The sequence below is a fragment of the Rhinoderma darwinii genome, chromosome 4, assembly GCF_050947455.1.
Source record: "Rhinoderma darwinii isolate aRhiDar2 chromosome 4, aRhiDar2.hap1, whole genome shotgun sequence".
Taxonomy (NCBI): Eukaryota; Metazoa; Chordata; class Amphibia; order Anura; family Rhinodermatidae; genus Rhinoderma; species Rhinoderma darwinii.
The window spans coordinates 284,048,965-284,060,989 of record NC_134690.1 but is presented as its reverse complement, the minus strand read 5'-3'; the positions used below and the strand labels follow the sequence as shown (position 1 = coordinate 284,060,989).

The 12,025-nt window shown below is 39.9% G+C and overlaps 1 protein-coding gene across 4 annotated transcripts in view; it reads left to right on the top strand.

Annotated features, from left to right (window-relative positions):
- SLC22A3 (solute carrier family 22 member 3) overlaps positions 1-12,025 on the top strand; it is a 254,671-nt gene that overhangs the window by 199,851 nt on the left and 42,795 nt on the right. For 2 of the 4 annotated variants that reach the window (XM_075862562.1, XM_075862561.1), the window contains one exon: positions 9,039-9,182. The exons of the other annotated variants lie outside the window; for them this stretch is intronic. In XM_075862562.1, the coding sequence (XP_075718677.1) occupies positions 9,039-9,182 (144 nt within the window). The remainder of the gene's footprint in view (positions 1-9,038; positions 9,183-12,025) is intronic. 4 annotated transcript variants of the gene reach the window in all.

The following is a 12,025-nucleotide window of genomic DNA, read 5'->3' as shown; positions in this document are numbered from 1 at the left end:
TGGTATAAACTTGAGTTAATATTGCAGATGCAAAGTACCAGTAAAAAATTTGGACACACATACTCAAAGTAGGCGTTTTTTTTATTTTTATTTTAACTCATTTTAGAATAATAGTAAAGTCATTGAATCTAAGTGTCCTTTTGGTCTCCGTCGGGCTGGTATACATCGGTATACATTGGTACATTTTTTTTGGAGGATGGAAAAACGTAGTAGACTACACTATTCCATCCTGAGGGATCCTGCTAAAAAAAAACAGTATATCGTGCATGGTATCTGTCAGTGGTATAAGTTAAACATAGGTCAGAGGTCCCGGGAAGAGCATTAGTTAGCGCCCTGGGGAAGCCCCTGACACCACTGCCCATATATGAACAGTGACGCCAAGTGCTTTTCTAAAACAGGAGTTCCCAGCCAGAACGCTTCCGATTCTCTGGCCTGGAACTCCATAGTTAAAGCTCCTGACAACACTGTTTATATATTTACTTCAAGTAGCGCTGTGCCCAGGGTGTTCGGGCGACGTATCCCACTGTATGCCAATGCAGTGTAATACGTCCCTACCTTCCGTCGGAGGTTTACATTAGGAATCCTCCCAACGTATACCTCCGACGGAAGGGTAAAAACCCAATAGGCAATGAGGCCCAAAAGTATAAATACAACCATACAGTGTGCAAAAAAAGGTAATAAAATTTGAGACTATATTGAGACTCTCTTATATTGATAGATTCTTCAAATTAGCCTACCTTTGCTTGGTAACAGTTTGGCACATACTTGGCATTCTCTCTACCAACTTCATGAGGCAGCCACCATCGATAGTGTTGAAGTACTTCCCAAGTATGCTGGGCACTTGTCCACTGCTTTTCCTTGACTCTCCGATCCCACAATCCTTGCTCTGTTTGGGCCTTGATAAATTAAGTGGCTTGTGGATCAAGTGGAATTACCAAACCGGATTGGCTTGCTGTGTTCCTGTGTGTGGAACTGTGTTTGATATATGAATTGAGTGCTTTGCTAACAGAAGTTAGAAAAACTGACACAATATAAAACTCTTTTTTCCTTTTTAGCTTCTGTCCTGCTGTGCAGCTGACTAGGGGTAGGGGTTTACTTCTCTCAGGTGGTATAAATTAGCCCTCAGGCCTCTATAGAGCTTGCTCTGTTTTGGCTTGCTAAATTAAGTGGTTTGTAAACAAGCAGAGTTACTAAACCGGAGTTAAAAAGAGGAGTGCAAAAAGTCCCTGTAAGTACTCTTCTTTTCTTTTACATTTTTGTAACTGGGATAATGGATAGCAAGCTTGGAGGTTTTCTTCAGTGCACAGTTTGCTATATGTATACACGACTGGAGCCGGAGTTCCAGGGTGAATACCTCTGTTGCAGATGTGAGCATGTTGTTAACCTGGAAGCTCGCATTAGAGATCTGGAGGAGCAAAATGCAACACTGAGGGTGATAGACAATCTTGAGCGGAGCATGCTGCTTACTGAGCAAGCAGTTAGTGGGGTAGACCTGGAGGGTGAAGACATGGGTCAGCAGGACCAGGCAAGTAGCTGGGCTAATGTAGTTAGGGGCAATAGAAAGGGGTCCAAGAAAAGGAAGGCCAATCCTGTTTCTGATATTCCAAGCAAAATTGCCAAGTTGGGTGATGATGCGAGGGTGTCGGTCTCAGAAATGTGAGCCCTAGTGGATACTGATCTCCTATCAGCCGGGAGATCAGCGCAGCTAGGAGTCGGCGGGATGGCAATGCAGGTAGGGCAAAACAATTGGTAGTTGTAGGGGATTCTATAATCAGGAAGACGGATAGAATAATTTGTTGCTAAGACCATCTCAACCGAATGGTTTACTGTCTCCCTGGTGCCAGGGTTCGGCATGTGGTGGAACGGGTGGATAAATTACTGGAAGGGGCTGGTGATGATCCAGCTGTCGTAGTCCATGTGGCAACCAACAACAGAATAAATGGTAGGTGGAGGAGCCTTAAAGGGGTTGTCCCAAGTTGATAAATGGAGCTATAAAGCTCCCCCATGTAAAAATAAGAAGAATTCTAATTACCTGTCCGTCGTCCAGCGATGTTGTTTTCTTGATATCGTTGATTGAAGATGCGGTCGGTCCCTCTTTGTATCCTGCTCGTTGCCTAGGTTCCCGGCCACCGCTATTTACCTTTAGCGGTGGCCGCGCATGCGTAATGACATCCTCTGCGCCCTGAGCGTCATTTGCTCGTGAACGCGCATCTCGACGCTTCTCGGCGCATGCGCAGAAGATGCAGTGGAAGGCACCCGTCGCAAGGAGAAGTCTGCGCTCCGCTAAAGGTAAGTGTGTATATGTTTGTGTGTGTGTGTGTGTGTCTGTGTATATATGGGTGTGTTTGTGTATATGTGTGTTTGTGTGTGTGTTTATGTGTGAGTGTATATATGGGTGTATTTGTGTGTATGTGTATATGTTTGTGTATATTTTTGTGTATATGTGTGTGTGTGTGTGTGTGTGTGTGTGTGTATGGGTGTGTTTGTGTATATGTTTGTGTGTATGTTTGTGTGTGTGTGTGTGTGTTTTTGTATGTGTGGGTTTGTGTGTATATGGGTGTGTTTGTGTACATATGTTTGTGTGTATATGTTTGTGTGTATATGTGTGTGTTTGTGTATATATGGGTGTGTTTGTGCATATGTGTATAGGTTTGTGTGTATGTTTGTGTGTGTTTTTGTATACGTGTGTGTTTGTGTATATATGGGTGTGTTTGTGTATATATGGGCGTGTTTGTGTATATATGGGTGTGTTTGTGTATGTGTGTGTGTTTGTGTATATTTGGGTGTGTTTGTGTACGTATGTTTGTGTGTGTATATGTGTGTGTGTGTGTGTGTGTATATGTGTGTGTGTGTATATATGGGTGTGTTTGTGCATATGTGTATATGTTTGTGTGTATATGTTTGTGTATTTTTGTATATGTATATTTGTGTGTTTGTGTACATGTGTTTGTGTATATGTTTGTGTGTATATGTGTGTTTTTTGGAGATTATGTGTGTGTTTGTGTATATATGGGTGTGTTTGTGCATGTGTATATGTTTGTGTGTTTTTGTATATGTGTGTGTTTGTGTATATGTGTGTGTTTGTGTATATATGGGTGTTTGTGTATATATGTGTGTTTGTGTATATGTGTTTGTGTATATGTGTGTGTGTTTGTGTATATGTGTGTGTTTGTGTATATGTTTGTGTGTATATGTTTGTGTGTTTGTGTATATATGGGTGTTTGTGTACATGTGTTTGTGTGTGTTTGTGTATATGTTTGTGTGTATGTGTTTATGTAATATATGGGTGTGTGTTTATATGTGTTTGTGTATATGTTTGGGTGTGGTTGTTTGTGTGTGTGTGTAGGTGAGTATAAGTATCGGTATTGTTCACATTGCTAACTTTTTTTTATGTTGTTGCAGATTTTGATGTGCCAATTGGACTACGTCTTCGATTCGTTGGACTACTGCGTAGATCTACGTTTTTTGAAAATTTTAATAAAATGGTTAACAAGGGTTTTGTTGGGGATTTCTTATTTCAATTAAAAAAAATTGTCTTTGTGTTTTTTTTTCAAACTTTATTAGTGCCTAGATAATGGCTGTTGGCTGATTGACAGCGTCCATTATAAAGGCGGTACTTAGTGTTAGCTGGTGCAGAGGCTAGCACTAACCACCCATTATTACCCCGGTACCCACCACCACCAGGGGTGCCGGGAAGAGCTTGGTACGATCCAGTACCCGACCATCTGTTGTGATAGTCGGGTACTGGGGCGGCCGTAGGCTGGTATTATGAGGCTGGGAAGGGCAAAAAACAGTGGACCTTCCCACCCTTGTAATGCTAGGCTGCTGCTGTGTTGTATCGGGCTGGCTATAAAAATGTGGGGGACCCCCATGTCGTTTTTTTTTCAAATTTAACAATAGACGTTGGGTCCCCCACATTTTTAATAACCAGCCATATACAAGGCCGCAGCAGCCTGGCATTACACGGGTGGGAGGGGCCACTGGTTTAGTACATTCCCAGGCTAATAACACTGTGTTTGTGGCTGGTTATGATAAATTGGGTGGAACCGCATGTCTTTTTAATAAAAATAATAAATAAATCATTTAAAAAAATGACGTGGGGTCCCCCCCATTTTTATAACCAGCCAGATACAACACAGCAGCAGCAGCCTAGCATTACAAGGGTGGGAAGGTCCACTGTTTTTGGCCCTTTCCAGCCTCATAGTACCAGCCTGCGGCTGCCCCAGGGCCCGACCATCACAACAGATGGTCGGGTACTGGATCGTACCCAGCTCTTCCCGGCACCCCTGGTGGTTATGGGTACCGGGGTAATAATGGTGTTTAGTGTTAGCCTCTGTACCGGCTAACACTAAGCCTCCCCTTAGTAATGGACCTTGTCACTCAGACAGCGGCCATTACTAAAGTGATAGTAATAAAACTTGAAAATAAAACACAAAGACATAGATAAAATATTTTATTGAAATAAAGCACCCCCAACACAACCCTCATTAACCATTTTATTGATGAAAAAAAAAGCGTCATCTAAGTAGTCCTCGAAACGGAAGTAGTCCAAACACCAAACCTGTAAAAAATCAAAAATATAAGAAAAAAAATAAAATAAAACTTGTCGTAGGCTTAGTTTCACTTTCATGTGTGATACTGACTGTTATACCATGTATAGAAGCCTGCGGCAAAGTTGGCTTAGATACAGGGCGCCAGCAGACAGTATCATACATGGCCATACAGACATTTATACAAACAAACATACATACATACATGCAAACATACATGCACATATACACATACAAACATGACAACATACATACATGCAAACATACATGCATACATACATACATGCAAACATACATACATGAAAACATACATACATGCAAACATACATACATGCAAACATACATGCAAATATACACATACAAACATGACAACATACATACATACAAGAAAACATACATACATGCAAACATACATACATGCAAACATACATACATGCAAACATACATGCAAACATACATAAATGCAAACATACATGCATACATACATACATACAAACATACATACATGAAAACATACATACATATGCAAACATACATGCACATATACACATACAAACATGACAACATACATACAAGCAAACATACATACATACATACAAGCAAACATACATACATACAAGAAAACATACATACATACAAGCAAACATACATACAAGCAAACATACATACATACATGCAAACATACATGCACATATACACACATGCACATATACACATACAAACATGACAACATACATACAAGAAAACATACATACAAACATACATGCAAGCAAACATACATACATGAAAACATACATACATGCAAACATACATACATGAAAACATACATACATGCAAACATACATACATGCAAACATACATACATGCAAACATACATGCAAACATACATAAATGCAAGCATACATGCATACATACATACATACAAACATACATACATGAAAACATACATACATATGCAAACATACATGCACATATACACATACAAACATGACAACATACATACAAGCAAACATACATACATACAAGCAAACATACATAGATACAAGAAAACATACATACATACAAGCAAACATACATACAAGCAAACATACATACATACATGCAAACATACATGCACATATACACACATGCACATATACACATACAAACATGACAACATACATACAAGAAAACATACATACAAACATACATGCAAGCAAACATACATACATGAAAACATACATACATGCAAACATACATACATGCAAACATACATACATGCAAACATACATAAATGCAAACATACATGCATACATACATACAAACATACATACATGAAAACATACATACATATGCAAACATACATGCACATATACACATACAAACATGACAACATACATACAAGCAAACATACATACATACAAGCAAACATACATACATACAAGAAAACATACATACATACAAGCAAACATACATACAAGCAAACATACATACATACATGCAAACATACATGCACATATACACACATGCACATATACACATACAAACATGACAACATACATACAAGAAAACATACATACAAACATACATGCAAGCAAACATACATACATGAAAACATAAATACATGCAAACATACATGCACATATACACATACAAACATGACAACATACATACATGAAAACATACATACAAGCAAACATACATACAAACAAACATACATGCAAACATACATACATGCAAACATACATACATGCAAACATACATACATGCAAACATACATATACACATACAAACATGACAACATACATACATACATACAAGAAAACATATACATACATGCAAACATACATACATGCAAACATACATACATGCAAACATACATGCACATATACACATACAAACATGACAACATACATACATACATACATACATACATACATACAAGAAAACATACATACATGCAAACATACATACATAAAAACATACATACATGCAAACATACATGCACATATACACATACATGCACATATACACATACAAACATGACAACATACATACAAGCAAACATACATACATACATACAAGCAAACATACATACAAGCAAACATACATACATACAAACATGACAACATACATACAAGAAAACATACATATACATACATACATACATACATGCATGCATGCATACATACATACATACATACATGCAAATATACACATACATGACAACATACATACAAAAATAAACTCACCTAAGGCGTTCCCACGAATAGCTGAAAGGTCCCGTCAATTTTCTTCTTACTGCTCCCATTCACAATAACATAGCGGTGGGCGCAGATGACGTAATCACGTGTGCCTGATATGATTACGTCATCAGCGCCACAACGTATTGTTACTATGAATGCGAGCGGCGCCAAGAAGAAGGAAGATGGCATGTGACGGGACCGTTCAGAACGCCGTTAGAACGTCTTAGGTGAGTTTTTTTTAAATATATTTTTAGTTGTTCGCCGTGTGCTGATGCAGCACCGGTGCGGCGGGTACACAAATTACATGTAGTGACAGGGGGGAGAGAGAAGTTGTTTGCCGAAACGGGGTGAATGTAGTGTAGTGCAATGTAGTGTATTGTAGGGTTGATGACATTCACGGTAAGTTCGTCTCAATCGGGCTTACCATGCCCGCTTGAGACAAACATTCTCCCGATGTTGCTAGAACTACAGTATCTAGCAACATCGGGAGCGCGCACACTGCAGAGCAGAGCGGCTTGATTGACATCAAGCCGCTCACGCCCCTTTTTAGAAAAGATAACCAGCACTTGCTGAGTTATCAAGTGTAAAAAAAGGCACTTAGGAAATGAATTTTTAAAATTTTTTAACAGCAAATGTTTTAAAATTCATTTCCTGCTTAGAATGTTTTTTAAAAAAAATTTGAGTCAACTTGGGACAACCCCTTTAAGAATAATTTTAAAGAACTAGGCTACAAGCTGAAGGGAAGGACCTCCAAGGTAGTATTCTCAGGAATACTGCATGTGCCATGCGCATCACAGGAAAGACATGGCTTAAGTCTTGGTGTAGAGGAGAAGGCTTTGGGTTCCTAGAGCACTGGACTGACTTTTCATTTGTGTTACAAACTGTATTCTGCAGATGATTTGCACCTAAATAAAAAGGGGTCCGCTGTGCTGGGGGAGAGAATTCTAGCTGGGGTGGCAGAGGGATGCAGGCTAGTTTGGGCCTTAAGGCTCAGAGCCCATTTTTCAAATCTGACATATTTCACTTTATGTGGTAATAATTTCGGAATGCTTAAACCTATCCAAGCGATTCTGAGATTGTTTTCTTGTGAGACATTGGGCTTTATGTTAGTGTTAAAATTTGGTCCATATATTCAGTGTTTATTTGTGAAAAATGGCAAAATTTAGAGAAAAGTTAGAAAATTTCTGAATTTAAATGCATTTGCTTGTAAAACAGATGGTTATACCACTCAAAGTTGTTACTAGTTCTGAAGTGGCTTTGAGGGGCCTATGTATTTGAAACCCCCATAAACACCCCATTTTAAATACTAGACCAAAGTATTTAAAACAGCATTTAGAAAGTTTATTTAACCCTTTAGGCATTTCACAGGAATTAAAGCAAAGTGGAGGTGAAATTTGCAAATTTCATTTTTCTTGCTGAATTTCAATTTTATTCAATTTTTTTCTGTAAGGCTGGGTTCACACGACCTATTTCAGGCGTAAATGAGGCGTATTATGCCTCGATTTACACCTGAAAATACGGCTACAATACGTCGGCAAACATCTGCCTATTCACTTGAATGGGTTTGCCGACGTACTGTGCCGACGACCTGTCATTTACGCGTCATCGTTTGACAGCTGTCAAACGACGACGCGTAAAATGACTGCCTCGTCAAAGAAGTGCAGGACACTTCTTTGAAAGGTAATTTGAGCCGTTCTTCATTGAATTCAATGAAGAACAGCTCAAATGATCGGCCGTCAAAGACGCCTCGCATAATGCGAGGAGGAGCTTTTACGTCTGAAACGACACAGCTGTTTTCTCCTGAAAACAGTCTGTCTTTTCAGACGTAAAAGCCAGTTCTTGTGTGCACATACCCTAACACAGAAGGTTTTACCAGAGAAACACTACTAAACATGTATTGTCCAGATTCTGCAGTTTTTAGAAATGTCCCACATGTGGCTCTAGTTTGCTCGTGAACTAAAAAAACAAGCCCCAGAATTAAAGAAGCATCTACTGCATTTTGAGGCCTCTTTTTTTATTAGAATATATATTTAGGCAGCATGCCAGGTTTGAAAAGGTGTTGAGGTGCCAAAACAGTAGGAATCCCCCAAAAGTGACCCCATTTTGCAAACTACACCCCTCAAGGAATTAATTTATGGTTGTTGTTACCATTTTGACTCCATAGTTTTTACACAGCACGTATTTGAATTGGGCTGTGAAATTAAAAAAATGAATTTTTTTCCAATCAGTTGTCATTTTTCATCATAATTTCTTATTTTCACAGGGAACAAAATACTCCATTTTGTTGCCCAATTTCTCCTGAGTGCAGCAATACCCCATTTGTGGCGATAAACTCAGAAGGAAAGCACCACCATTTGGCCTACTGGGGATTTTCTGGTGCGAAGTCATGTATGCAGAAGCCCCTGAGGTACCAGTACAGTTGAAACCCCCGAGAAGTGACCCCGTTTTAAAAACTACACCCTTAAAGCATTCATCTAGAGGTGTAGTGAGCATTTTGACCGGAGACATACACCCCATAAACTGCAATGTGGGTTCTCCCGGGTATGGCAATACCCTCAATGTGGCTGTTATCAGCTGCCTGGGCACACAGCAGGGCTCAGAAGGAAAAGATGAGGGGATAAGCTGTGCGGAGTGCATCAGATTAAGTAAAACTGGGGTAGATTCAAAATCAGGGGATGTATGAGAAATTTTAAAACACTCCTTCATATATATATCACATTGATATATTGTGTCCTTCCTTATCCCCCTCTTATAACAGACTTTGCACCTCTTTTGACTTTTTCCCTTCTTGCCAGTTTGGGGAACTTCTCCTGGAAAGTTTTGCCCTGGTACGATGCGTGTGGCCTCGCTTCCAGAAGTACTGGGTGCCCCCCTTCCTGGTCCCAAATATTAGTTTCTTGATAACCACCTCTTGAAATTCCAAGAAAGTTCCCGTCTGGCCTGTACATCGACGTAGCACGTACGCATTGAATAATGGCATCTGTATGATGTGCACGGCCAGCTTCTTATACCACACCGCATGGCGCTGTAGGGCTTCAGGACTTGATCTGACAAGTTCACCCATCCCATGTTCCTATTGTAGCCCAGGATGCAGTCTGGTTTTGGGGTTTCTGTACTGGTACCTCGTACAGGTACATGGGTACTGGTGTGACCATGTATTGTTGTCAATACAAGGACATCTCTCTTGTCTTGTACTTGACACATAATATGTTGCTGCTAGATTGTGCCCTGCTCTCACCCCTTCTTGTTTGCCCAAGCAGTGTCTTAGGGAGGCCTCTCAGATTTCTTCTAGCAGTGCCGCATGCCGCAATCCTTCTGGAAGCGAGGCACTTGAAGAGTGGGACGCTGGTATAAAAACCATCCAGGTAGGGGTGGTAACCCGGTCCAGCAGTGGGTGCACCAAATCCCACACAATTTTTGCATTAACTCCCAGTAAGGGGGAGCATTCTGGGGGGCTGAATACTGGTGTCCTTCCCTTCATATATCCTAAATGTGTACATATACCCTGATGCACTCTCGCACAGCTTATACATCTTCACGCCATACCTTGCCCTCTTACTCGGCAGGTACTGGCGGAATTGAAGTCTCCCTTTAAAATGTACCAAGGACTCATCAATAGAAATACACGTCTCGGGGATGTATGCTTGGGAAAACCGGGCACTGAAACGGTCTAATAGGGGTCTCCGTTTATACAAACAGTCAATACTGGGGTCATCTCGGGGTGAGCACTGCTCATTATCAGTATAATGTAAGAAGCGAAGCATTGCCTGATTTTAGTTTTTTTAGGTTCCAGTTCAGTTCTGAAGTTGCTTTGAGGGACCTATATATAAGAAACCCCTATCAAACACCCCATTTTAGAAACTAGACCCCTCAAAGTATTCACAACAGCATATAGAAAGTTTACTAACCCTTTTGGTGTTTCACATGAATTTAGAGCAAAGTAGAGGTGAAATTAAGTTTTTTATTTTTTTTGTCAAAAAATCCTTTTTATTCCATTTTTTTTCCTGTAAAACAGAAGTTTTTACCAGAGAAACGCAACTCTATACTTATTGCCCAGATTCTGCAGTTTTGAGAAATATCCCACATGTGGCCCTAGTGCACTAATGGACTGAAGCACCGGCCTCCGAAGCAAAGGAGCACCTAGAGGATTTTGGGGCCTCCTTTTTATTAGGCACCATGTCCGGTTTGAAGAGGTCTTGTGGTGCCAAAACAGTGGAAACCCCCCAAAAGTGACCCTATTCTGGAAACGACACCCCTTGAGGAATTCATTGTAGTTTTCATGGGGTGCATGCGGCTTTTTGATCAGTTTTTATTCTATTTTTGAGTGGCGTGGTGACTAAAAAACAGCAATTGTACTATTGTTTTTTTATTCTATTTTTTTACAGCGTTCACCGTGCGTTATAAATGACATATTCACTTTATTCTGTGGGGCGATACAATTACGGCGATACCATATGTTTATAGGTTTTTTGATGTCTTATGGCGTTTGCACAATAAAAATCATTAACTTTTTGTGTTACCTTATTCTAAGAGCCAGAACTTTTTTATTTTTTCATCAAGAATAGTACGTCACTAAGTGTTAAGGGGTTAAACTAGGGCTGAGGTGGGAGGTCAGTGTAGAAAATAAAGGGGTAGTTAGGTTAGAGAGGGGTCAGATTGAATTGGTGGGTAAGAAATACACTGTGGGAATAGGACTAGACAATAGTATAAGGAGATGCTTTTTTTTTAAAAAGCAATGAAAACAAAAATGCCCAAATAATGTCAAATTATCACATTTCTGATACTGAAAGTGAAACATTTAAAGGCAAGTTAAAGTATATGTACACAAATGGCAGAAGTCTAGCAAGCAAAATGGGGGTGCTGGAGGCCTTGATACTGGAAGAAAATATAGATATAGTTGGTGTTGCTGAAACATGACTAGACTCTTCACATGACTGGGCTGTAAATCTACAGGGTTTTACACTGTTTCGGAAAGATAGGACAAATAGGAAAGGTGGTGGTGTATGTCTGTATGTGAGAAGTGATATGAAGGGGAGTGTGAAAGAGACAATAGTAGGTGAAGACTGTAAGGAGGTTGAAACCTTGTGGGTGGAATTACAAAGGGAGATAATCACTGAAAAAATGATTCTGGTGTAACCTATAGACCCCCCAATATAACTGAGGAGATGGAATGTCAGCTATATAAACGGAGCGGGCTGCACAGACGGGTACTGTAGTGATAATGGGAGATTTTATTACCGGGATATTGAT